Source organism: Vigna umbellata, chromosome 5 (genome assembly GCF_029865625.1).
Source record: "Vigna umbellata cultivar VRB3 chromosome 5, Vumbellata_1.0, whole genome shotgun sequence".
Classification (NCBI taxonomy): domain Eukaryota; kingdom Viridiplantae; phylum Streptophyta; class Magnoliopsida; order Fabales; family Fabaceae; genus Vigna; species Vigna umbellata.
The window spans coordinates 31,272,490-31,299,590 of NC_142169.1; the positions used below are offsets into that span (position 1 = coordinate 31,272,490).

The following is a 27,101-nucleotide window of genomic DNA, read 5'->3' on the forward strand; positions in this document are numbered from 1 at the left end:
TTAAAAAATATTTTAAGGGTAAATTATTTATATCTATATATAAAACCAATTTCTTTTAATGTTCATATTTATTTTTCAATTTTATTTTTTAAATATTTTTTAAAATTAAAATAAATATTTTATTAATTTCACTATTTAACTTACTGTTTCTTTAAATTTTAATTATTTTTTAAACTTAACTATTAAAATTTGCATACAAAATAAAAAAAAACAATTTAGAATAAAATTATAAAAATAATTTATATTTAATTTTATAAGTATAATAATACCAATCATAATAATTTTATTAGTTATATTATCATATAAAAAATGAACCGTATTTTCATTAGTGATCAATACAATTAAATAAGTAAAGGAATAAGAAAAAACAACTATATATGTAAAAAGATTGTGAATAACATTATGTCATGAGTTTTCTTTCTAAAGATATTGAGACCTACTAATGTTAATTATATTATATTAGTGCTACGAATTTATTCCGGTATAAATAATTTTATTTTTCGAGGCGTAACATAGCTTTCTATAGGACTCGAAACTGACTCCGACAAATCTTAGGACCATCAATTATTATACACAGACAAGATTTAGTACTTCAAGAATCAACCATGTGTGGATAGGTTGAATAAAAGTTTAATAAAATCCCATTAACTATAGGCATAATGTAACTCATACAAATATTAAATCATGAAATTATGTGCATGTAAAATTATCATTAATGCCATTAAATACTTATTAATGTTTTGTGCATGATCAATATCTCTATGTATTTTGTTTGTTAGTTTGTTTTAGTTTTTTTTTGCTGTAAAACCCAATGAACTTAATTAATTATTGATTTATTCCCTTTTAATACAATAGAATATTAAATGTAAAAAAGAGACAGAGAAAAATATCTTTACGATATTGTGTGGCCTGTGCTAAACTCGATATCCCCTGGAAGCTGTGTTTGTTATCGCTCACACTTCTTTCGTCTCTCCCATTCTTTCATTTCTTATTTTCACAACACAATCACTCTCAGTCTCCAATTCCAATTCCCTCTCAATCCAAACCTCAATGACCCTTTCTTTCGCTACTTGCTTCCGATTCCGCACACTTTTGGGATTCAAGATTCAATGAGATTGCTCTCTTTTAATAAAACATGGCCTCTGCATCCTCCATGTCAGGTAAGTCTACTGAACCTGGGTTTAAACCTTCTTCTCCCAAATTCTTTCCACTCTGTTGATGCGTTTATTCTCTGTACCAATTCGCGGGTTTTAGATTCTTTAATTCTACTGAATGTGCCTATTAGCGCTTGGTTCATAAGCTCTTGTTTCTTTTGAGTGGAAGAGTTTTGCGAGTGTCGTTTTCTGAGTGAAGGTGTGGTGCTGCAGTTTCTTTAGAATGCGTGAATGCCTGCAAGCTGTGGAGAGGGGACGGAAGCGGAAAATTCGACTGTAGTCTTCTTTCCTGCGCATGGAAAGCTCCGAGGGTTCTCACTGGCTTTCTTGCGAGCACTGCTCATCCTCTTCACCAGTGTTCGGACTTGTACAAGGGACGTAATGGACGAAGGAACCGGTATAATTTTGTAAGTTTTTATGTTTCCCTTGGCCTTTCCAAGTTTGAGTGCTTTCAATTTTTTAATTGAATTAGAGATGCTGGTTTTTGGTATGAGAATGATTGATGGGTAATTTTCCTTCTTTTTTGACCTCTGTTGCATTCTGTGAGTCAGTATGGTTAGAAGAGATGTTTAAATCACTAACTAGGTTATCTGTTAATCTTGCAAAATTGGCAGGGATGTGAAGCTTTTAGTGTAGGTGGTTCGTGTTCCGATGAACCACTTGATATTGTTCTTTTTGAAGGATTGTCTAGGTCAAACATGTCTCAAGTTGCTCCCAGAAGAGGGCAATTATGTTGTTCTTCAGCCTTCCCTTCCAACACCGCCACTGACTTTTCCCCAAAAAGTTTGTGGGAGGTACAGTCCTGAATTTTGCATAATCATTTCTGTTGTTGATTATAGTTCTGTGAATGAGGATAACCTCTTTGATAGTGGCTGAGTCATATTACCTATCACATGATTGCCTCAGGATCTTAAACCTGCTATTTCATACCTGTCTTCAAAAGAACTGGAGTTAGTCCACAATGCTTTTATGGTAAGTTGATTAGCTGGAGAAGCTAGCCGGGCATGCCCTTTGTGGCAAAATAATTTCTTCGACACAGTAGGATTTACTTAATGTATTTATTTTGTTTTGTTTCTTTTTGTTCCTGGTTGTTACAGTTGGCGTTTAAAGCTCATGATGGTCAGAAAAGACGCAGCGGTGAACCCTTCATCATTCACCCTGTTGAGGTTGCACGTATTCTTGGAGAACTTGTGAGTAATGAAGAAATGTTTACTCTGCAAAATTTACATACTAAATGTGTTTAACAAAACAATTTTATTTATGGATCCAACCATTTGTCCAGGAACTTGATTGGGAATCAATTGCTGCCGGATTACTTCATGATACAGTTGAGGATACAAATGTTGTTACTTTTGAGAGGATAGAGGAGGAGTTTGGTGCTACCGTGCGCCACATTGTGGAAGGAGAGACCAAGGTACTTGTTATTCTTGAATCTTGATTGAAAAACGTTGATGGAAATCTAAAGTCTCCAATAGCTATAATGCCACATTCATAAATTTACCAAGTAAATTAAATGCACATAACATTCTAAATTCTAACTAGGTATCAAAACTTGGAAAGTTGAAGTATAAGAATGAAAATGATTCCGTTCAAGATGTGAAAGCAGAAGATCTTCGGCAAATGTTTCTAGCTATGACAGAGGAGGTGACCTAATATATTCTTGTCTGTTCCAAATGTGTTGTATATTGAAAGTGGTTTGGCAACTAATATATGTGTGTCATTTCAGGTTCGTGTTATAATTGTCAAATTAGCAGACAGGTTGCATAACATGCGTACACTATCGCATATGCCTCCACATAAACAGGTTAGGGCCACTGATTTGAAAGACTTTTTGTGCTCTGTTGGGAGGAAACTGTTATGACCATGCAGTGTTTTTTACTCTAAAACAATAATATAACATGAAAAGGGAATGGATGTTCTCACATAATTTTGTCGATCTCCCCTCTACATAACATTGAATAGGTGGGTCCCTATCAAAATTTGAGACTGTCTATAAAGAGATGCACACAATTTTCGATTGCCTTGTCATTTAAAAATCTAACTTGTAAAGATACATTCCCACCAATAGGACTTTGCAACAGTAAATTTAGGGACTTGGATAGAAATATTGTGTATTAGCAACGTGAACCGGACTATGAAACTGAGATTCATATATCCATCTTGTCAAATATTTGTTAATTATCAATGTCTTGAAACCAAAGATGAATTTCATTGTTATGAAGAATTATTTTTGTCGAGTGGCCTTTACTGCATTCCATTATTGTCTTGAAACTAAAGATGAATTTCATTGTTATGAATAATTATCTTTTTTGGGTGGCCTTTGCTTCATTCCATTATTGTCATTGATTTTCCTAAAAACATGACATAATGTGAATGGTACTAAAAATGCCCAAAGCTTACATGTTATAGCGATATCACCACTGTTTGGTTTTGACTGGTTCTCATCATAGGATATTATAATAACACTAATAGGATATTATAATAATACTAACACGCGGGCTTGGGGACGGTGGTTATGTCAAGTCCTCCCCACAAGTCTGTAGTTGCAGGTAGACCTTTACCTGGATCCACTTCTACCTAAGAAAGTACAGTGTTTTCAACTTACACTGTTTTACCTTTTATTGATGTATACATGTATGGTTACAAAAAGACGCAAGGCACTTACCTTGAACCCCAACCTTAAAGCGGGGTACATACAAAAGAAATAATAATAAAATAACATTACATTTCAACAGGTTTATAGTAATTCTGTTGTTTATTTAATCTTGTTATATGCGTAGAAATCCTAGATTCTAAATTGTTTCTAACTTGAATACATTGTGCACAGGCTAGCATTGCAATGGAGACATTGCAGGTATTTGCTCCTTTAGCGAAGTTGCTTGGGATGTATCAAATTAAGGTATCCTATGATTACCTAATCTCTACGAACTAGCATTCATGTTTTTTTTCATGTAATGCTACGAGTCTGCATGTTTAGAGTAGAACTGAGAATCAAAATTCTTAAGTTAATTATAATAAACCAATATTTCGTCCCATGAGGGAAATTCTGATATATTATGATTCATAGCTATTCTTGTTTGATGATACAGTCAGAACTAGAAAACCTGTCATTTATGTACACAAATGCGGAAGACTATGCTAAGGTGAAGAGAAGAGTAGCAGAGCTATACAAAGAACATGAGAAAGAACTTCTGGAGGTAATGCTACTCTATCTTAAATTGGTGTTTGAAGAGACAAGTTGAAAAATTATAACTGCTTTTTTCATATTTCTATATTTCCATTTATTGAACCTTTTCTTCCAGGTGATTGTATCATTATAGTCCATTGATTAAGCTTATTTGTTCTTTCTGTGATAGGCAAACAAAATATTTATGAAGAAAATCCAAGATGATCAATTATTAGACCTTCTAACTGTTAAAACAGAAGTCCGTGCTGTCTGTAAAGAGCCTTACAGGTTAAGCCACAAATCTCAATGTCAATGCTTCCGTTTTGTTTATTCAACTGTTTATGATGGTTGACGTATCTGACATCATGTACATTTTAAATGTCTAGTTTTTCTATTCTGTTCTTCTATAATCATTATGCATCTTTTGCTTATAATTTGAGGTATCTGGCTATTCATTTAGAAATATTGTTTTTTGTTTGCAGTATCTATAAGGCAGTTCTCAAATCAAAAAGTTCAATCAGTGAGATTAACCAAATTGCACAGGTTTGCTTTCTTTTATGCCCTGGATTACTTAATGTTATAAAGATTTGGATAAACTTTCAAGTTTGTTTGTTGAAAACCAACTTTTTTGTTGTAACCAGCTTCGTATTGTTATTAAACCAAAGCCATGCATTGGGGTTGGGCCTTTGTGCAATCCACAACAGGTAACTACTTATCATGGTCTCAATTACGACTGCTACACTTCCCTTTTTTGGTATATGAAAAGCCTTTTCTCTCATTTTTCTGCAGATTTGCTATCATGTTCTGGGGTTGATCCATGGAATCTGGACCCCTATTCCTAGATCTGTACGTATGATACTTTTTATTTGATTTGAGAATAGAAAGTGTTAGATTTTAGAGAAATATATTTTCATTGCTTTGTGACTGGTGAAAAACATTTGATTTGTTCTAGGTGAAGGATTATATCGCAACCCCGAAACCAAATGGCTACCAAAGTCTCCATACCACTGTGATTCCATTTTTGTACGAAAGCATGTTTAGGCTAGAAGTCCAGGTTTTGTTTCCTGCATTTTCTAAATTTTACTTTCTCACGATCCATTTTCACTAACTAATTTTTATAATAGGTGTTCAGATTAGAACTTCGTCTGGATAGGCTAGAAGAAGTTTACAATAAAAGTTTCTTATTAGTGTCTTACTTCTTACAGATTAGAACAGAAGAAATGGATTTGATAGCTGAGAGAGGCATTGCTGCGCATTATAGTGGGAGAGAATTTGTCACTGGCTTGGTTGGAAGTGCTACACCAAGTGGTAAAAGCTCAAGAGGGAAGACAGTTTGTCTTAACAACGCCAACATTGCTCTTAGAGTATGTTATCTGGCCCTGAGAGTATGATAAAAATAATCTTTTAAATTTTAAAGAGAGATTTTGGTGTAGCCTTTACCCAATTTTGATTCCATTTGGTTGTTAGCCTAATGGTAAACTTTGGCTTTGAAATTGCTACAAAAATAAATTCTTGATGCTGATCTCATGAATGAAGTATTTCCATTCCTACAGATTGGCTGGCTGAATGCAATTAGAGAGTGGCAAGAAGAGTTTGTTGGCAACATGAGTTCTAGGGAATTTGTGGACACTATTACAAGAGATCTTCTGGGTAGTCGTGTCTTTGTGTTCACGCCAAGGGGAGAGGTAAGGATGGACTATGTAATGTATTATATGACTAATTCCCCCCACACCCACCCCAAAAATCAATTAGACAATTAGAAACTTGTATCTGAAAACTAGCTTCGGTTTCTTGATAATATTTTGTCACACTATATGCAGATTAAGAATCTTCCTCAGGGTGCTAGTGTCATTGATTATGCTTATATGATACACACTGAAATAGGAAACAAGATGGTAGCTGCGAAGGTATAACTCTCCACATTTGCATTCTTAAATCACGTTAGTCATAGTAGAGATGTGTGTTGTTGAAATATTAGAGGTGCATTTGGTGTCAATGCAGGTCAATGGAAATCTTGTTTCTCCCACACATGTACTTGCAAATGCAGAAGTTGTGGAGATAATCACATATAATGTCAGTATTGCTCAACTCATCCTAAGTTTTTTTTTTGATACATTTGATGTAATTGGAAACTGGTTCTGTTTTAAGTATATGTGCAAATATAAATTTACTTTGCAATGTTAGACTTAGGAAGATATGCTGTTATTTTAATTGAATTATATGATTCACTCTCTATGCTCTAAGTGTGTGCTATCTGTTAGTTTTTGCATCGAATAGTACATGTTTTCACTAATTTTATTTGTTAGAATACCTTGCTAGTATATAGAATATCTTGGCATATCATAATATATTTGTAATATCTTAGACTATCTATAGAATCTATTATGAAACAATTATTCTCTGAAGTTGTTAAAAATATTATGTTTCCTTATGATTCTCAAATCATTGAGGAAGCAATTACGACTAGTAGTCTTGTTGCATTATGTTTCTCCTTCAATTTAATTTGTATATTTCTTCCATGACAAAGACAAATTGTTTCCACACTTTTTACACTGTTATTTAAGGAAAATGTTTTGTTAATACAACATAAATGGTTAGTCACAATTATCGTATATATTTGTTTTTCCGTTCATTAGAGCTCAAAATATTAACTGTGCTCGCAGGCACTTTCCAGCAAATCTGCCTTTCAGAGGCATAAACAGTGGTTGCAACATGCTAAAACTCGGAGTGCGAGACACAAAATAATGAAGGTAAGATTTCGTATGAAGGCTTAACCTTGACAATTTGTGTTTTAAATAAACATTTTATATTTTTGTGTAGTTTCTAAGGGAACAAGCTGCACGCTCTGCTTCTGATATCACTACTGAAGCAGTCAATGACTTCGTTACTGACTCTGAGGGGGATAGCGAATCTGAAGAACTATCAAAAGGTTCCAAATATCCGTGGGGTAAAACGTTTGTGAATGGAGAGGAAATATCAACGTCAACAAGAAATGAGACTGTCCTCCAAAGTAAGAATGGAAGTGTTTGGATCCCCAAGGTCAACGGAAAACATAATAAGCATGTGCAGCGTGAAAGTTTCAACGGAAAAGGGGAGACGTTACTGCAGGGAAACCTTGTTGCAAAGATGATTCAAGTTAACATTCCAAGATATAAGGAGGTCCTGCCAGGTTTAGAAAGTTGGCAAGCACAGAAAATTGCTTCCTGGCACAATATGGAAGGGCACTCCATCCAGTGGTTATCTGTAGTATGTATAGACCGAAGAGGTAAGCTTGCTCTTCTGAATAATAATTAAATCTTCTCTTGCTTGGATGTGCAAAATGCAAATTAATACTGTTGATAAGGATATGTTATGCAAAAATCGGGGTAATCATAATAATACACTGTCAACATAAAATGTTAATCGAAACTTTTTACTGATTATCCGTGCCGGTAAAATGGATGCTTTAGACCTTGTGGCCTATGAACATTGTGGTGACAGCATTTTTCGGATCTAGGTGAAACGCATTGGGTCAGAATTTGGCATAGAGATGGGGGATGGTACAATGGAGAAATGAATATTTAGTACTGTTCCATTAAATGCTATGGTTGATGACTCATATCTCTGACACATTAAACAAGCGTTATTTTTCCATCTCGATTGTAACCTGTTGAACATTTATTTCAGGCATGATGGCTGAGGTCACTACAGTATTGTCCACTGCAGGCATAGCCATATGTTCTTGTGTGGTGAGTGGTTAAACCAAAATCCAAGCAATTATGCAATACTCAAATAAGACGTCTCGACATGATATTAGTATGGTTCAACTTTTGGCATGTCTTTAACACTTTACTTATCAAATGAGCAGGCTGAGATTGATGGAGGAAGGGGAATGGCTGTTATGGTATTTCACGTTGAAGGAAATTTAGAAAATTTGGTACAGTATAATGCCTGAAAACAGTCATTGTGATTGATACTTAATCTAGATGATCTTTGTTCATCAAATGTGTACTGTCATCTTACACAAATAAATTGTTTTTCAGGTCAGTGCTTGCTCTAAAGTAGATCTGATATTGGGTGTTTTGGGATGGTCTACTGGTTGCAGCTGGCCGAGCTTAGTGGAAGACCGTGGCGTTCTCGAATGCTAGTTGATTCGATTGCATTGCCTCTTGACGTCTACTACAGTTTGTCCAACGATTAGAGACCCAGACCAGGGAATTAAGTTTTGTCCACAGCAACGTAGGAATTTATGTAGCTAAATTTTGTCTATAGTTCCCATATATTTATTCGAACTTACTAACCCAATAATCCGGCAGCAGCCTATTGAGTCAAAAACTCGAAACTCTAGGCACTGTATATAGAAAAGAGTGATAGGATAAAGGAGTATACCATGTAAATTACTTGTGCAGAAACTAAGCATTTACCCAAGGAGATTGCTAGGGTGTCTGTCGGTACAAAATGTCACTTCTCCTGGCCGGAAGACTTCCCATTCTACTTAATTTGGGGAAAAACTGGCTAATAATCGGTATTCGTGATATGCAAGATCAGTAAACGCATTATGTTTTCTTTTAAAAAAACCACCTTTGCAATTTATGTAAACAATTTGACTTTTTAGTGTTTTAATTTATTGGTATATGGGTTCTCCAAATAGATTTATTCCACTAAAATCGTTAATAACCTTTTTTAGTGCACTTTGTTGACAGTTGGAATAAGTAAGAATTCATAACATTACTATTTAAGCTAAGTTAACTTAAAATAGAGTTACAAAGTTTCATAAATTTTAGATAGATATTATTATTAATGTAAATTTTGGCTTAGATATATTTCCACTAAAATGTTAGTAACCTTTTGTGGTACACTGTCGTTAGTAGAAATTCATCAGGATATATGAAATTATGATTAAAGCTAAGTAAATTATGATTAAAGTGAGCCCTATTAATTTTCATAAATTTTGAATAGAGATTAATTTCGGCATATTAATGGTGTATATTTTTGCACAGATAATTAATTATATGGCAATTTTTTAAACATTTATCGCAAGACCGATTTATGATTAATGAATGTAAGAAAAACTCTAATTAAGTAAACAATAAAAGTTGTATTAAAAATCATGTTATACAATCTTTTCTCCATATATCTTAACTCATAACAATGTAGTTTTCCAAACTCATTAAGAAGATAGTATATATGATTACCTTTTGTTTTTATAAAAAAAATGGTTAAATTTTAGGAAACCTATATTGGTGGGACTCATTAAAATTATACTTTAAGATGATTTAATGGGAAAATGTCTACCATTTTGATCCTCTAAATTCGCCTCACTACCGAATGACCCTCGTCATCTAGTACATAAAATGACTCCTGTGGACGATAGGTGAGTAGAACCAACAGCATCAGCAGAGCTAGCAACAGCAAGGGAAAAACCCAGGTTAATGCTTGATTATTCGGAACCATTAAGTTCAGATTTTGGTCTAAATCTGTTTGGTGTGCCATTGTCACCTCCTCCTCGTAGTCGGAGCTATCCACATCAGAGAGAGAGCAGAGATGTCTGTCTCCCTTGAATTTTTGCTTTGCATGTTGTACCAGCTCTGAGGGCCAAACTTGCTCCTCCTTGTAGTCCAGGGAGGTGGTCCCTGTTTCTTTTGAGGTATCCTCTGACCCAGACTCTGAAACTTCATCCGATATCATCTCATCCTCCTCCTCCTCCTCCTCGTCCTCGGTTTCAGTTTCTGTTTCTGAGGATGTTAGATCGTCTTGAGGTATTTCATCCTTTTGATCCGGCTCTTGTTCTTGCCCACTGGGTCTGTTAAACAATGACACGATGCATTCTTCCGCAACCCCACTTCCGTTGGACGAAGCCGCACTTTGTGGGGGCGAAGAGTCAGAAAACACAATTTCCTGAGGTTGAAAGCAGGTTGGGCTCTCCTGATCACCATTTCTGGGTCTAAGCTCACTTTTCTCGTCCTGAAAATATATCCAAGTTTTTCTGACAATTGAAACTCAAGCATTCACAAACATAAAGAAATAAAGGATTAATTACTTGGTCGATGCTCGTATTGGATGTCCAATAGCTGCAAGCAGTAACATACAAACACTAGTTAACGAAGCATTGGAATCAGACAATAAAAAAAGACAGAAACATTATAAGCAAGGAAGTGCGTGCTCCTAATAAATAAATGGTATATGTTCACGTAGCATACCATGTGGCATCTCCATTTCCGATTGATGAGTTCTTAACGAGAGAGGTGAGACTTCGGGTGGTGTCATGATCGTCTTCAGTCTTACATTCATGTTCATCCAACAGCAATTGTTGGGGCTTCGATTTTGTCTGTTGATCATGGGTGGCCTTTGCCTTTTGCTTGTTGCTGGCGAAAGATGCAACTGCCATGAAACCTGCAATGGCCAAAGCTCCACCGAATACAAAAAGACCCGCAATCCCTCCTTCGCCGCCAATAAATAAGGCATTCGTTGGAAGGACTTTGTTCCTTCCTTGCTTGTTTGTGATGACGCTCCTTTTGCCCTCCATGGATATCTGTGTATCTTTGTTTCTTAATATTTCCTTTTTGCTTGTTGAAAGTGAGACACTAGGCCAAGGCATGGAGTTGTATGTTGTAAATAAAGGAGATTGAGAGCGAGAGAAACATGTTACTTGGCATGTTCTCAGGTGAAGATATCCGTGAATTCAAGCCAGCGTTGCACGTGTTTGCTTATCGACCATGATTATTAACACTCCGCAGTTATAGCTTCATCCACTAGAACTTGTCCACTATTCAAATAAAACTACTTAATCATGCCTAATCTGCACTACACAGATCCCTGAATAACTCATGCCTCTCTTACCCTACTTTTTCTACCTCGCACCCGTTATTTTAATTGAAAAAAATCTGTTTTTTTACATTACTTTCACTTTTTCAGATATTTTTATTATTAAAAATAATTAACTTGTAAAGAAAAAGAGAGATTGAATGGTAAAATAACATTGAAACCATATATGAGCAGCGGTGATTATTAACATGTATGGTAAATAAAAATTAGAACAGTAAATATTTTGAAAATTTGTACTTTAAATAATGTTAAATGACACTTATATTTTTTTTTTCTAATTTTAAAATAAACATTATTTTCTTTTAGAATTTTAATAATTTCTTTAAGTATTTAAAATATTCGTTTTATTTTATATTAGTAAATGATAACCAAGTGAATACAAGTCAGACACAATTTTATTTAAAAATATTATACTATAACCAAAATTATTATTATATTTTGTTATTATTAAAACATTGGTTTCTTAGGTATGATGTAGCATAATAATTAAGACTCTGCCTTACTATAAAATATGTTTATATACTAACATGTCGGAGGGAGATGAGAAATTCATCAGATTTTGTAGTTCATTTTCTAGTTAGTTACCTCAAACAACAAATTTGTTATTTTGCTTCATTATTTATAATCATAGTTATAATTGTTTCTCATATAAGTGGTATAATAAAATGAGTACTCATCGTGACAAACCCTTAAACATTTATTTTAATAATAAAACACAAACAAACCTTTAATTTGAATATGACTAATTACATTGAATTGTACATACTTCATAAGTTATTTGATCAGACAAAGTAATGCTAGCATAATTTGGAGGTAGTGATTTTAACGTTTACATGTGAATATCATTACGTGAATCCAAGTATAGTATCACAAATTATAATTTATATTAGGTTAAATATGTTTTTAGTCCCTTAACTATCACGCGATTTTATTTTTCGTCCCTCTTTCAAATTTTGATACACTTTGATCATTCTCCTTAAGAAAATTATAATGTTTCGTCCTTCAAAACTAACAGCGTTAAAAATAAATTGAAGTGGCAAACGGTGATGTGCCACGTAGATAATGAAAATCTGCAAAGTTTCCTACTTTTGAATTAAAACTCATAATAGGGGAAAGATTGGAATGAGATTTGGAATGGTCGAACGAAGTATGCAACAGTTTATCAGCAGCACTGACTGAGCTCCGATCGGCAGCAGCGACGGTGGAGGGTTTGAGCGCGTGGACCTGTGTGCCCTTATAAGCGCCCATGATTTTCACGCTACGAATGGAGTTGAAGATGTTCTGCCGTGTCTTCCATTTTTCAATGGTGGAGCTTTCGGAGTCGAGAACAATTGAAGCTATAAAGAGAACAAAATGGGGTTCGCGAATATTTATTTATTTAAATTTAAAACAAAAATAAAAATAATAAATGGAGGGTCTCTCTATTTTTTAGGCACAGAAATTCCAGGGTTTGTTCCTCTGTGCTTTATTTTTCTCTTTATTTTTGAAAAAATAAGAGGTGATAAGGGTGGTGGTGGGTACGCGTGATTCATCTTTGGCTTCTTTGACATGGAGCAGGTATATGACTGATGAAATGGGGAAAGATTGGAATCAAAAATTGCTACAGAGGGGCACGCGTGATTCATCTTCGTCTTCCCTTAACATCGCAACACCAATTCCTCTTCGACCTGCACCCAGAAAAATTAAACAAATTCTCCCAATTTGATTCCAAATCCCTTTTCGGTAAAAACAAAGTTAAGAGAAGAAGGGAAATTGTAGCGATTGGACGACGAACTGCTCTAGATGAAGAAGGAGAATATGAACAAAAGGATGATTCGGTCTTGGAGGGTACAAGTGAATCACAACAACCAATGCATACAAAACGTGGTGGCACTGTTTCAGAATCGTCTATGCCACAATAGCGAATATGTTGCCACACTTCATAATAATAACTCAAAATTAAAAGTAAAAATAAAAGAAAATTATTGTAATCATCTTTGTTCCCACAAAACTGGTTCTTGATTTTTGAGGTTCTTTCCTCTGGCTCCATTGTGCATTCCGAAACACCCCTTCGCCTTCTTCCCTCACCACCCGTCACTCACTGCCCCCTCTAATGCTTCGCAGCCAAAACCCACAAATCGCCCAACTCCTTTCTCTCCGGCCCTGTCGGCCAGCACCACTACCAACCTTGCCAAGTCTTTATGTGGCACCCTTTGAGCTCTGTTTCGGTTCCTCGCAAGTGGGGTCTTCTGTGCCGGTCATTGAACTCGTTTTGCAGAGTGAGATGGTGAAATGGAGCGTACATGGGAGGAACTCCATGGTGAGAGTGAGCGATGAGGTGTTTAGGGTTCTTTGATGGAGGTGTGAACCCAAGAAATTCCATTGTGATCGGAGGGTATCAATTGGAAGATGTGATAGTTCAGTTTGACTTGTCCACTTCCATAGTGGGATTTAGTTCTTCACTTCTCACCAAACAAAATAGTAATAAACTGTAACCATTCTCTCTAATTGGCGTTGCGGAGGAGGTTGGTGTTGGTGAAGATGGTGAGATAGAAGACTAGGGCGGCGGGGAAAAATTTCTTTGCGATGGAGATGTTAAAGGGGTCATGATCAAGAATCCCTAACTTCCCCAGGACATAGGCGTCGGGTGCTGCATAACCCACCACCACCCCACTCACTAGAAACTTCCCCGTGAAGAAATTAGAGAGAGTTGACTCCGTGTCAGAAAAAAGAAAATATGATTTGGCACACCGTTAGCCACCTCAGCTGATTTTTAACGCCGTTGGTTTTGGAGGACGAAAAGTTATAGTTTCCTTAAGGAAAAAGATCAAAAGTGTACCAAAGTTTGAAAGAGGGACGAAAAATAAAATCGCTTGATATTTAAGGGACTAAAAACATATTTAACCCAAGAATGTTTCTATGGGTAAAATAAGATGTAAATTTTTAGTAAGTCTCAAAATATTTTTTGTATATTAAGAACAATAAAAAGAAGAGAGAAAGAGGGGGAAAAGAAAGAGGAGAAAGAAAATGAGGTGGTGGTGACATAGCGACAACCATGGTGTAGTGGCGACTCCTTGATGATGGTGGCCGAAGGTGAAGGAAGGGAAGGTGGTGACAATGAAGGGAGAGAATGGGGAAGAGGATAGAGAAAGAATAATAAGAAAAAGAAAAAGAACAAAAACATGCATGAGAGGGGAAGAAGAACATCAAATTGTGACATTTAGCAATAATCAAAATCTGTCGATAATTACAAACAAATATTTACCAACGAATTTGAAATTGTAAGATCCAACGAATTGCGAAATCTGTCAGTAAAATTTATCACGATCATTTTATTAATAGATTATATCCATCAATAATATACATTTTTCTTGTAGTTGGTGGAGTATTTGGGATAAGAGTTAAAGTGACCACATAGTATGAACAATGAAATATTGAAATGATTCATTGTAATGACATTTAAGGACTATGCAATGTAAGTGTGAGATTTTGTATTATTATAAAAGAAAATGAGTGATTTCATGTGATTATAAAAGGGAGTGAAAATTTTTAACAAGTGACAAAAGAGAAGGTTTAAACGAGTGAAAGAGTCGCGATTTTTAATAAATAAGAAAACTTTTAAGTATAACTATTGACATATATTATTTATTAAAAAAACACTTAATTCAATTATTAATTTGGTTGTAAAAATCAACACTTTCATCTAGTCTGAAATCAAATTCATTGCTAAGATAATATTTTTCTTTAATTGCCAATTCGATAGTTGAAAACAACACTTTTATTTTAATAACCATTGATTTAGTGACAAAAAATTTAACTACTAAAACTTTTGGTTGTTATTTCATTCCCTAATGAAATTAATGTTGTTAAGAATTTATTTTGTTATTATTTTAGTAGCTAAATAATGATATATTTGGTAGCTTTCAATTACAAATCATAACTTACTTATTTTAATTGCTAAATGACTTATTTTGTGTAATGATGCCTTTAAAGTTGGTTAAGTTGTATACCATGTTCACCGTGAGTGCAAGAGAATCTATCTTATTATGAAATGTTTGAGTTATATAAGTAATTGATAATGAAGTCGTTATAACTTGGTTTACTTACAAATGAAATAAATTTTATCGAATTCTAACACAATTGTTTAGTTACAATCGAATTCAAAACAATTAATTGCTATACTCGTGCATTAAAAAGATTCCTCATATAATTTCCACTTAATTTAATTTAAATAATAATTTTATATATTAGTATGTTTTTGATACTCTAGAACATCATTTCTTTTCATCTTTAAATTATTATTTTTTATTTTTAATCTTTTAATTTTGTGAAATGATATTTTTCAATTTGGACCACAATTAAAACATTAGATGCGAAGAGTGATTTATTTCACATTTGTTACATAAATGTAATTAAGTGACATGTTTTTTTAATTTTTTTATGAAAGCTTAAACATACTTTTAGTCCTCCATAGTTAGAATATTTTTTTCTTTTGGTCTTCTAATTTTATATTTTCATTTGTTCAGTAATTTGATTTTGGCAAATGTTGCTTTGAGTATATGAAGTTAAATAACATTTGTAATATTCCCTTTATTATAGATTTAAATTCTCATTCACATTATTTAAATATCTCATAACATCAACCTTTTTTAATCCACTCTTATATTTTAAAATTTCAGTCAAAGGTACAGGAACTTTATCTAACACCGTTATTTACCACATTATCAATGTTACTAATGTAGTCTAATCCAATAATTAAAAACAATATTATGAGAAATAATAGAACTAAAAATAACTTTGTTTTTTAATTGAAAGACAAAAAAGTAATGGTATAGGATTAATATTCAAGCCTTTCCATAAAGTTTAAAAAAATCACATTACTCAATTAAATCTGAATGTAAAAAATTGTTGAGTAAATAATCATTTATCACATCATGTTATTAATGTTTTCTAAGGTTAAAAATAGTATTTCGCAAGATTTGAAGACTAAAAATATTTTTTAAATGATGATTCCAAACAACTAAAAACATATTTAAATAATTTTATTATTATAATTAAACTTAAAACTATACTTTTTTTTTATTTTAATTTAATTTTAAACGAACCAAAAACCAACCCAACATAAATTTTTGGTATTGGGCCATTGAGACTCAGAAAGTGAAACGGGCCTTGAAAAGTAGTCCATGTCACACAAACCCAACCTAACAAGTATATTATTATTGCATGGGCACTTCACCCAAACCCTAGGGTTGTAAGGTGCTTTCTCTTCACAAGATGGTTTCGCTGAAACTGCAGAAGCGCCTCGCCGCAAGCGTTCTCAAGTGCGGCAGAGGAAAGGTTTGGCTTGACCCCAATGAAGTCAACGAAATCTCCATGGCCAATTCTCGTACGCACTCCCTCTCTCCCGCTTTTTTTCTCACTGTTAATACTTTTGTTTTAGTTTTTATAGGATCTGAACCTGTTCGGGGTTTTGATCGTTTCCGTGAATATATGTGGATGCTAACTCGACCTATTTCACGAGTAGATTGCAAATCCTATTTCACTAGTGTTACAGTCGAATGTTGTTGTTTTTTCTAATCATTGCATAGCTTTTGGGGGATCCAAATGCCTTATTCGAGGTTCTGTGTATTTTTTAAACACTTTGGACTCTTGATTTTCAGGCCAAAACATAAGGAAGCTGGTTAAGGATGGGTTTATTATCAGGAAACCCACCAAGATTCACTCTCGCTCACGCGCCCGTCGGATGAAGGAGGCCAAGAGAAAAGGACGTCACTCTGGATATGGTATTTTTAGTCGCATCCCTAATTGCCCTTATGTGAAGTCCATTCACTTTCATGGAATGGGGATCTAATCGTTGTTAGATAATTTGTTTTTTCTTATTCTCAATTTGTTAATTCTTTACAGTGTATGTAAATTAATCTCATGAAGTAACCCCTTGAAGAAATGGTTTAGAGTTTTATAAGTAGCTTATGATATGTCAATAAGCTTTTTCCTGAAATAAGCTCTGCACTAAAACTAGTAAAAGAAATATTGCAACTTGTACAATAATAGGTCAACCTTCTTTTCTTTCGATTAAAAAACCAGTATGCATAATTAGGTTCCGGTTTCCTGCATAATATTTACTTATTGCTTAAGGCTTTAATTTAGTTATTTATGCAATCGGTCTTTGTGTATTGCAATCTTATTTTTAATTTTTAGTGTCCCAGACTTCATTGGTATTTATCATGAAATTGCGGTGATATTGTGAATATTTTACCGAGTTCTTTTCCATTTTGGAAAAATATGTTGTTAAATGGTTGTATGGCAGAATAGTGTGGTGGGTTTCTTTTTTCTTACTGCCATGCGTCGTATGTGAAGGCGGTTCAGCAATGATGGCACCATAAGCCACAATTGCACGTTTGTATGGCATAATTTTGGCTGTCTGTCATTTTCTATTGAAAACACTTATGATAATTGGGTTTATCAGTGTGAATTATTTTGCTAAATATCAAGTTTATATGAAAACTTTTATGGGTGAGACAGCGAGGAAATATTGGGATTACTTATATTGTTTCCTGAATAATACCAGGTAAGCGTAAGGGTACAAGGGAGGCAAGGCTTCCCACTAAAATCCTTTGGATGAGGAGAATGCGTGTGCTCAGACGCTTGCTTCGCAAGTACAGGGAATCTAAGAAGATTGACAAGCACATGTACCATGACATGTACATGAAGGTTAAGGGTAATGTTTTCAAGAACAAGAGGGTTTTGATGGAGAGCATACACAAGTCCAAAGCTGAGAAGGCGAGAGAGAAAACCTTGTCTGATCAGTTTGAGGCCAAACGTGCCAAGAACAAGGCCAGCAGGGAAAGGAAAATTGCCCGGAGGGAGGAGCGATTGGCCCAAGTGAGTTTCATTCTGTATTGAGTAGATATTACCCGTGACAAGTGATTGATGCACTTCTGGATTTAATGCATTCAAAAATTATTTTTGCTGAAATTGGAATTATAGAATTTGATCATTGGCCCTTACTCTTGTACAATGTAGGGTCCAGGAGAAAGGTCATCAGCTGCGCCCAGTGCTCCTGCTGCTACAGCATCACAGCCTGCCCAGTGAGTCTTCTAATTTATGCTTGTCCTATGTTTACACCCTTTGGGTTTTATGTGTTGTCTAATTGAACATCTTTCCTTGCAGAGCACAAAAGAAATCCAAGAAGTGAGCCACATATTCTGATATTGGCTCGCAGAATTTTTGGGGCTGCCGTTCTCAGTTATTTTTCTAAAGTAGTTTTGACAAGTATTGTTGAATTTCTGTGGTGGTTTAGACCTTCTTTAGTTTTTATTTAAGTATATGAAATCATAACATTGTGCTCTTTCTCCATTGTGTTTTGGCTATTTTTGTATGGATATCGTTAATGTTTCGGATGATACTTGTGTTAATTCTTTTATAGCCATGATGTTCTTTGAATCGCCCAGTCCCGATCAAATTTGTTTTATTTTGCCGCTTAAACAATTCAACTACAAAACCAAGCTCGGCTACATGTAAATTATCTCCGTCTTGTCGACTAAGGAACTAGAGAATTAGTTGTTTTAAACTAGTGAAACATTCGTATTGCGTCTGCTCCGATTAGCCCTATACGTATCATCTTAATGTTTCTTGATGATATGTATATACCCTAGGAGATTATGTTAGATTTTACAGAATTACGTTGATGTATATTGTTTGTAATGTTTATTTAATCGTAAATGAGGAAATGATTGGTGAGATTAGTGCTATGTAAAATGTACGGGTAGAAAAAAGTAAGATATTTTATAATTTTGGAAAAATCATGTATGGATAATAAAGCAATTTCCTGTTAATATTTTGTTTATTAAGGAGTTTTTGTGAAAAGAATGTAAAATATTTTTAGTATTTTCTGTTTTTCATTTTTTAGATATTCTCATATATATATATATATATATATATATATATATATATATATATATATATATATATATATATATATATATATATATAATTTTATTTTCAAATATACTTATTTAATATAAAACAGCATATTTTTCTATTCTAAGATTAACGTACCTACTTTTATTTAATATAAAACAGCAAAGTTTGTATTTTATTATTAACGTACATTAATAAAAAGAATGTTTAGTAAGATAAAATATTAGTTTTCTAATTTAAACTAAATGGCTTATTTAATATACTGACCTTTCATGTATATGTGACCTATATAGGAGATGTTAAATTAATATTTGAAATTTGAAAGTATCAATTATTTGAAATAAAATTTTAAAACATAAAACATTAAAAGATTATAATATATAAAAAAGATAGTAAAGTTTTACTTATATGAAATACTGCTTATATATGTATATTAACCTTAAAAATCAAAATATATAGAAAGGGTATAATATCAGGATGGTGCTGAAAGCACATCAAGTATCAATGGTAAAATCGCATTATTGAAACACTTTAATTCAAGACATACCCTTAACTTTCGTTTGGTAAAATGAAAAGAAAAGAAATATGTGGATACAAATAAAAAAACGAGAATAGCAGATAAATAGAGGAAACAAATGTGTTTAATGACAGATAGAAAGAAAAACAGGTGAAAAAAATATGAATAATGTGAAAATAAAAATTGGATTTCATAACTTTAAATTTATTCTTTTTTTTAATCAATCAACCTTATCAGTTAATTAAATACATAAAAGAAGCTAAAGAGTCTTTGTTTCCACCTCTAAATTTGTATTATGGTGAAAGATATTCATTAATTCACATGTCATTGAAATAAATGAATAAAGAAATCTGAAATACTTGGTCTTAATTAAGGTTTGATTATTGTGATTTCGGTAAAAATGAATATTAATTATTAAATGTAATAGTGCATAAAATTGATTCTCTATGCGTAAAGATATTATTCATCGTTTTAGCTTTCATCCATCTATAAAGCCAACTTAACGCGTTTCTGCAGTGAGAATCTTTTTTACCTGAACGGTGCTTATGCTTTGATATACAAATAAGAAAAGCTTGCCATAGTAAAAGTGGAACCGACCATTTTCCTTTCAAATATTAAGCTCCAATCTAAAAATTCTATACCAAAGCTTTTCTTGGTATGTCCACTTATATAATGCTTTTTTCATAATCTAGTTAAAGTTCAACACAAACGACGGACGGAAAATCTAACGAACCAAGTAACATGGTGAGAGATGGAGAACTGATACCGATACTGCCACTTTTATTAAGACAAATGCCACTAAGGCAATATCTGAACTCTGTTCCACTGTATTGTATTCTAATTAATACGGCAGGAGTTCGGATGAAAACTGTTTGTTAGACATAGTAATCCTAATCTACATGCAAAATGAAACTAGGTTTACTACATCTTGTAGACCGCATTGCTGTCTTGGATATTAGAAACTTCTTTGATTGCGCCGAGTAGAAAAACCACTGTCGTCTTCATCTTTGATGAATGGTTTAAATCTGGCGAGGCCACCACTTCCACTATATGCTTGGCTTCTGTTTGTAGCTTGATGATCTGACGGATCTGGATTGCCAGAAATCCCAAGTTTGACAATAAATGTAGCTGTGCTTCCTTTTCCAGGGCCCTCGCTCTCAATCCATATGTGACCTCCCATGAGGTTTACAAATCTGAATCAATTTTGTGGAGGAGTCAGACTTAATAGAGGAAAGACAACTATTATTTACGCTTACTGTAATAAAATCCATTTAGCATATTGAGAATTGACAGACTGCAGCAAATTCAAAATACTATGTTTCCCCCTACCTTTTACAAATTGCAAGCCCAAGACCTGCACCACTGCTAGGTCGGGCAGGTCCACTCCGAGACTGAGCAAACTTGGTAAAGAGATGAGGAATATCTTGTGGGGGAATCCCACATCCAGAGTCCTTAACCTAAACAAATGATGATGCTTGTGTTAATAATAATAACACCATAGAAAAAGCAAATTTAAATTAACTACTAACAGTTGCTAAATTGACAACAATGACAACAAAAATGTCTTTGGATTAATTCCAAGGCTTTGTATCTCGGAATATCCGTATGGATGATCTGGATGTCTCAATCATTTAGATAACCTAAGAATACAATCACATCACTATATGAATGTAAAGCACGTGGGATTTTACTAAAAGTTATATCTCAAAATTTAAGAAAATTAAGGCTGAGATCTTGAATGGCACAATCATAACCTGGACTCGAATGTAGAAATGACCATCACTTGATGTTGGATAAAACTCTGGAGGTCGCCAATCTTGTAAAGATTCTGGTTTTGCTACAGATGCTCTTATAGAAACATAACCCTCCTTAGTGAATTTGACAGCATTACCCACCACATTCAGAAGTGTTTGTGTTAGCCGCTTTTCATCTCCAATGGCATGCGTAGGCAGATCAGGAGCCAAAATTAAAGTAATAGGTAATTTTTTCACAGATGCTATTGGCTTTATCAGTTCAACAATCTGCATTTAAGATTAAAAACAAGACAATACAAAAATTCAGTACACGGTAAAAGACAGGAGAATTATGTTATTGCTATTTCAGAACAATGAAGCATAAAAACTTATAGCAACTACCTCTCCCAAAACACCATGAAGGTTGAATTTTCCCATTTCCAATTCGAGGCTACCATCCTCAAGTCGAGAAAGATCTAGAACATCATTAATGAGTGTTGCTAAAACATTACTACTCTTCAACACTGTCTCTATCATAACCCTCTGCTCCGGAGTCAGTTCAGTTTCCAAGAGAAGTGACGACAGTGCTATGATTGCATGCATTGGTGTCCTCATTTCATGATTCATGACAGCAAGAAAATCATTGCGAGCATGGATTGCCATTTCTGCCTCTCTACGAGCCAAATCTAAAGCAACATTCTGCTCCATGAGTAGATCACGGGCTCGCATAGACTCCTCCAAAATAGCAGCATGAGAAAGGGCAACTGCTACCTGTTTGGAAACTAAAAATGAATTCAACAAGTAGAGGAATAGACACTGACCGTAAATATTTTGAAAAGTCCTAACACAGCCATGTTGCTCCATTTGACAGGAGGCATATAAAGAAAAAAAATTCCACCATGACACCAGAAAGTGCAAGCAATATTTTGAAATGGAAATTTCCACAAAAACAAATTCCAAACATCATACAAACATAGTGATCTAATTTAGTAAGAAAACAATATTCCAAGAAAGCATAAAACTAAATGAACCGTTTCGCTTGTAATTAATAGAGCTATTCATACTATGAGGCATACATAGAAGTAGGGAATGAGGAATATCCTACACAATGAACAACTGATTATATTTAAGCTAGAAAGAAATACATCAGATTAGCTCAATCTCTTCTGCCAATATATAGATCAAATGTCTGCTATAGATCAAATGTCTGCTTTCACCTTTACTGGATATCCAAGAGAGGTTTTGCTACTATCCCGCAACAACTAGGTATATACCCAAAGAAACCTTTAAGATGACTTGGATCATGCTCCCTCCGAGTTAGCTTTTGCTGGAGTTAGTCCCTGTCCATTCTCAATTTGAATATAGTATCAAGTCTATCCTATTCCTAATACCAGAGACATGATGAGATTTGTGTATTGACTACACGGTGGAGGTTGAATTAAATAGAGAAGCTATCAATACAAATATCACAGACGTTCTAACTGTTTTAATCACCAAGTGAAAAGCAAAAACAAAATACCGCAATTAAAAATATTTTTATTACTATAATTACATCATTTCGACCATGCTTCCACCTTTGCTAAATTTTATGGTTGAGTTTACCAAACATTTACTATTTTTTTTCATTCCAAAGTGGTTGAGGAAAACCAGAAAACCTCAAATCACCATTGTTTAAGTCAATGCCAAATGACCAATGGTTAATGACCATTTTCCCATTCTCTTGAATATTCCACACTCCAGAACAAGTTCCATATAACAGTAAGAACAGAACTTCCAAGTGCCAATGACAATTGATATGACTGTCTAAGCAAACAAACAAGGAGTAAAGGAAAACACAGTAATGGGAGTAAGGTATGGGGAACATACAATCAAAAGCAAGAACGACACGACAAGAAATGACAACCAGTGTGATAAAGGAAATTTCAAATGAATCCAATACCTGATCTGCAACCACATCAACAAGTTCCAACTCATGGTCTCGCCATTTTCTAACACTGTCAGTAGGAAGGATGAGAACCATGATTGCATAGTTTTTCGCTGATATATCGGGCCAATCATTAATTTGAAAATTGGATAAATTTAGAAGAGGCACCCGAACAGCAACAACTTCAGGCGGCACATATCTTCCCACAAGAGGTCTGATCCGGGCCAGTGGACAGGTGGGCGGTATCCGCATAGCTCGAGGGCTGTTGAAAACTTCATTGACAATAGGATTGTTCGTTTGCACTGTAGAGCCAACTTGAACATGGTAGGTTAAAGTATGGGACAGTTGCAGATTCAGACCATTTCTAGAAGGCATCCATAATGCACATTCCTCCAAGCCCAAAGTCCTCCCCAGCTCCACAAGAGTAGTCTTTAAAATTGTATGCCTGTCGAGTGTGCTCCTAATTTCATGAGTCAACATTCTAACATGCCTTCCAGTCTCTTCCTGAGTAAGAATAAGTCCCATCTCCCTGTCAAGCTCTTCAGCCTTGTTCTTGAGGAACAATTCACGCGTCTTGACACTCAACAGATCAGGAATGATGTGCACAAGCATCAGAGCCGTCGCGCAAGACACGATAGCACAAGACACTTTGGCAATCGTCATAACCACAGCAACAGCTTTGGAGTGCGGAGAGAATGTCCACAGGTTTATGAAATGAGTTGCTCCACAGAGGACAATAAAAGCACCAAACTGCATAAGCACCCATCTATACGGAAAGAAAGCAGACTTCTGCACAAAGTAGATAAGCTCCACCGGAATCGAAAAATACGCAAGAGCAATCAGAACATCCGAGATATACTGATACTTGACAAGAAGTTCATCCGGCGGATACTGCGTATCTATACAATCACAGGACTCCATCATCTATTCCCGAATGAACGGATCTGTAATAAAAGGATTAAAAAATATCATTCTATTGTATTCTAAAGTATCACAAACTAGTATTCATACTTCAAAATCAACGTCAACAAGTGAAGAGCATGAATTACACGGATGAATAAACCCTAAAACACGAGCTGAGAACCGAACCAAATACTAAAAAAAAACTTCGACATGTTTCAAAATATATTAGTGAAATCAAACAATCACTGAAATCGTGATAAAATCTAGCGGAAAAAAAATAACGGAGTATTAAATCCATACGGGATAACGGTCAAAATAAATCTGAACAGTGAATTAAACAAGGCTTAGAGTGCTGTGGAAACAGTGTGGAGAAATAAGGAGGAATGGATCGAATGATCGAGAGAGAGTGAAGCGATTCTTATACCAAAGGAAGATGAAACGGACAAGTGGATCAGGCGGTGGAAGCGGTGGAAGCGGTGGAAGCGGTGGAAGCAGTCATTTGGCTTGGCCAAGAGCGAAGAAGACAAAGGAAAGACAGAAGGAGTGAGTAGGGTGGTGTTTGTGAGTAAGTTAAAAAGCCTGACATGAAATCAGGCACTCATTGAATTCATTAACCTTAACCCTTCTCACGGACAAGCATGGCAAACTCTCCCTACTCCGACTCGGGCGTGCCGTGCCCTTTTTTCCATGCTTCTCTCATTTTTACTTTTCGCTTTACACACGTGCCACATCATTTTCGGATTGGCTGTCACCTTATTGTATCTTTTTTCTTTCTTTCTTTCTTTCTTTCTCATTTCTGGTAATATTTTCAAAAAGTTAATACGACTTGCTTTCTGTTTAGAGGTTAGGATTTTTTGTGCAAGGAAGTGAGAATTCATTGGACGGTGCTGGGCCCACTGCCCTTCACTTTTCTTTGTACGTGTAAAATTGAAGTTGGATTCACCGTTCGTAAAATATTGAACCGCAAATACAGGATTTCTGAATTCCATCATTCAACTTTCTTTGAACTTGGTCCACTATGTGGATGTGTGTTAACTTTTGCTTCCAGTGTTGACAAATTGCTGTGAAATCCAGCGCATCCGGTCCAAATTCCCAATTGCATTCTTTGTTTATCAAAACCGACGGCTGCGCATCATCCAAATCAGTTTTTAATTAATCATAAATGCTTCACTAAACCACTAATTCCTCCCATAATTAACTTTTCACTCACATTTATGATATATCTAAGTAACCGTAAAAGAATCAATAATATGTATTTGTTCTTAATCAAATTATATTTATTTCAGATAAAGTCCATTACAGTTGTCATATAGGTTAAGATATATCTTAAAATAAAGTTTAGAAAAGGATGAAAAGTTTACCACAGACTAAGAATTATAATTTCGTATTTGATGGGAATGAAAAAAAAAAGATATTGAAACTAAAATCGGTATTTGTTCGTTTTAGATACATTAAAAATATGTTTCACCTTTTTTTCCTTCTAAACGTATATATTCACTTTTAACGTTCTTAAACGAACTAATATTTAATTTGTACTCAACACGAAAACACAAAAGGTTATATCGGTCTTGTTTTTATATTATATGGGTTGAATGATAGTTTTTTTTCTTATTATTTGAAAGTGATTTTTTTTAAGTTAATCTTTGAATGATAATAATAAATAAATCCTTGAAAGTACATTCCATTTCTTATTTCTATCTTTAGTTTTCAATACATTTTTCATATTAGTATTAAAATTCAGATTTATCATGTAAAGGTAAAATTGGAGAGCACTTTCTCATATATATTTTTATAGCATTTTACTCTTACAGATAAGGAATTAAATAAAAATAATTATCAATTACGACTAAATTAAGAAAATTATAATTATACAATATTTTGTATGATTATATAAACACATAATTTAGTTAATTAAATATTTTCATCTCAACACACGTGTTGTATAACACACAAGTTTCAAAGTTTTAAACTCACTGCTTCCTCAAAGATGGAATATTGACACATAAATACATGGTCTTGCACATTCAAAAATACATACTCCTGCTGATCTTAAACATTTATATGATAACACTTAAATTACAGTGAGTAGTGTATATAATCATTATTCTTTGAATGATATGATATTATATAGCTAAATTTTTGCATAAATAATTATACAATTTCATAACTTATTTTAACTAAACTATTCTAAAATGAGTTATGGTACAATTAACATTAAACTGGATGATCCAAATGATTATGCATGTCACAAAAATAATTATAATAACAATTTTAAGACTGAACAATTATGACCTACAAATTGAGCGTTATAGAACGATTATATCTAATACTGATTAATTTTCGATAAAATATGATTATTATTAATTGAGTCATATCATCACTAATAATAATAGCTTTGTCCTCTAAGTTATTTTATCTTGATTATTCATTTTTAAAAAAAAAATGGTATCTCATTTAGATATAATTTAAAAAATGGTATCTCATTTAAAAAAAAATTGCTGGATTAATGAAGTGAAAATACCACATTTGGTTTATTAACGGGTTAATCATTTAGCCAACTCATTGACCATACGAAACATATAGTAAAACAAGTATTGATATTTGTTTTTAGTTTTTAGTAAGAAGAAAAAGTAAAATATTTTTAGTCTAAAAACTTCAATTTCATTAGTTTATTTGAACTTTGTTAATGATTTAGGTAATTGACAAAGCACTACTGTAAAAAAAACACTTTTTATAATAGTATATTGTACTAATTCTAATTCACTATATATAAAAACTGACATTTTGACAATTTTGTAAATAATCCTATATAAAGTGGTACCAATAACTCGCATAAAGTGTTTTTTATATCAATTAGACTCATGATTGATGTAGAAAATAGTCTGGTGAAAATTTGTAATAAATTAGAAAGACTTTCAGTTAAAATTATAAATGCCATAGAAATTGAAGTTGACCAAGGGATTAAACCCTGACTCCTTTCGCACAAGTTGTGATTTCCACT

General features: G+C 33.9%; 4 protein-coding genes across 6 annotated transcripts; 2 read left to right on the forward strand and 2 right to left on the reverse strand.

The window, feature by feature from the left end:
• Positions 1-938: 938 nt before the first annotated feature.
• On the forward strand, positions 939-8,932 carry RSH1 (RELA/SPOT homolog 1). 2 transcript variants are annotated; one of them, XR_015786893.1, is made up of 24 exons: positions 939-1,160; positions 1,368-1,561; positions 1,769-1,948; positions 2,061-2,126; positions 2,252-2,344; positions 2,437-2,568; positions 2,697-2,798; positions 2,881-2,958; positions 3,982-4,053; positions 4,244-4,351; positions 4,511-4,608; positions 4,803-4,863; positions 4,962-5,024; positions 5,110-5,166; positions 5,273-5,374; positions 5,526-5,684; positions 5,874-6,005; positions 6,141-6,227; positions 6,322-6,393; positions 6,984-7,070; positions 7,141-7,585; positions 7,817-7,906; positions 7,987-8,048; positions 8,168-8,236. XR_015786893.1 is itself a non-coding variant. In XM_047318722.2 (24 exons), the coding sequence occupies exons 1-24, from the start codon at positions 1,136-1,138 to the stop codon at positions 8,445-8,447; spliced, it is 2,649 nt and encodes an 882-aa protein (XP_047174678.1). In that variant the 5' UTR covers positions 944-1,135; the 3' UTR covers positions 8,448-8,932. The 2 variants fall into 2 exon arrangements, 1 of the variants encoding a protein (XP_047174678.1); XM_047318722.2 differs by lacking the exon at positions 7,817-7,906 and adding an exon at positions 8,343-8,932 and having other exon boundaries at positions 944-1,160.
• A 591-nt stretch (positions 8,933-9,523) lies between these two features.
• LOC124842107 (uncharacterized) lies at positions 9,524-10,913 on the reverse strand. The gene is made up of 3 exons (XM_047318527.2): positions 10,500-10,913; positions 10,340-10,370; positions 9,524-10,263 (listed from the first exon to the last, which is right to left on the reverse strand). The coding sequence occupies exons 1-3, from the start codon at positions 10,895-10,897 to the stop codon at positions 9,607-9,609; spliced, it is 1,086 nt and encodes a 361-aa protein (XP_047174483.2). The 5' UTR covers positions 10,898-10,913; the 3' UTR covers positions 9,524-9,606.
• Positions 10,914-16,330: 5,417 nt separating this feature from the next.
• Positions 16,331-18,546, forward strand: LOC124842262 (large ribosomal subunit protein eL19y-like). The gene is made up of 5 exons (XM_047318712.2): positions 16,331-16,489; positions 16,764-16,886; positions 17,672-17,985; positions 18,127-18,191; positions 18,274-18,546. Exons 1-5 carry the CDS (start codon positions 16,378-16,380, stop codon positions 18,296-18,298), a joined length of 639 nt encoding a protein of 212 aa, XP_047174668.1. The 5' UTR covers positions 16,331-16,377; the 3' UTR covers positions 18,299-18,546.
• A 1,746-nt stretch (positions 18,547-20,292) lies between these two features.
• LOC124842242 (ethylene response sensor 1-like) lies at positions 20,293-24,848 on the reverse strand. Of its 2 annotated transcripts, none has more exons than XM_047318688.2 (6): positions 24,525-24,848; positions 23,213-24,141; positions 21,676-22,044; positions 21,295-21,561; positions 20,870-20,997; positions 20,293-20,733 (listed from the first exon to the last, which is right to left on the reverse strand). In XM_047318688.2, the coding sequence occupies exons 2-6, from the start codon at positions 24,119-24,121 to the stop codon at positions 20,496-20,498; spliced, it is 1,911 nt and encodes a 636-aa protein (XP_047174644.1). In that variant the 5' UTR covers positions 24,122-24,141; positions 24,525-24,848; the 3' UTR covers positions 20,293-20,495. The 2 variants fall into 2 exon arrangements, with proteins under 2 accessions (XP_047174644.1, XP_047174652.1); XM_047318696.2 differs by lacking the exon at positions 24,525-24,848 and adding an exon at positions 24,401-24,490.
• Between the last annotated feature and the right edge of the window lie 2,253 nt (positions 24,849-27,101).

Coding starts and splice junctions, on each gene's coding strand:
- RSH1 (XM_047318722.2), top strand. CDS start 1,136: ATGGCCTCTGCATCCTCCATGTCAG. Junction 5,025..5,109: donor CTTTGTGCAATCCACAACAG/GTAACTACTTAT, acceptor ATTTTTCTGCAG/ATTTGCTATCATGTTCTGGG. Junction 5,167..5,272: donor GGACCCCTATTCCTAGATCT/GTACGTATGATA, acceptor GATTTGTTCTAG/GTGAAGGATTATATCGCAAC.
- LOC124842107 (XM_047318527.2), bottom strand. CDS start 10,897: ATGCCTTGGCCTAGTGTCTCACTTTCAACAAGCAAAAAGGAAATATTA. Junction 10,371..10,499: donor GGAAATGGAGATGCCACATG/GTATGCTACGTG, acceptor TACTGCTTGCAG/CTATTGGACATCCAATACGA. Junction 10,264..10,339: donor CCAATACGAGCATCGACCAA/GTAATTAATCCT, acceptor ATATATTTTCAG/GACGAGAAAAGTGAGCTTAG.
- LOC124842262 (XM_047318712.2), top strand. CDS start 16,378: ATGGTTTCGCTGAAACTGCAGAAGCGCCTCGCCGCAAGCGTTCTCAAG. Junction 16,490..16,763: donor AATCTCCATGGCCAATTCTC/GTACGCACTCCC, acceptor CTTGATTTTCAG/GCCAAAACATAAGGAAGCTG. Junction 16,887..17,671: donor AGGACGTCACTCTGGATATG/GTATTTTTAGTC, acceptor GAATAATACCAG/GTAAGCGTAAGGGTACAAGG.
- LOC124842242 (XM_047318688.2), bottom strand. CDS start 24,121: ATGATGGAGTCCTGTGATTGTATAGATACGCAGTATCCGCCGGATGAA. Junction 20,998..21,294: donor ATTTCTACATTCGAGTCCAG/GTTATGATTGTG, acceptor TCATTTGTTTAG/GTTAAGGACTCTGGATGTGG. Junction 20,734..20,869: donor GGGCTTGCAATTTGTAAAAG/GTAGGGGGAAAC, acceptor AAATTGATTCAG/ATTTGTAAACCTCATGGGAG.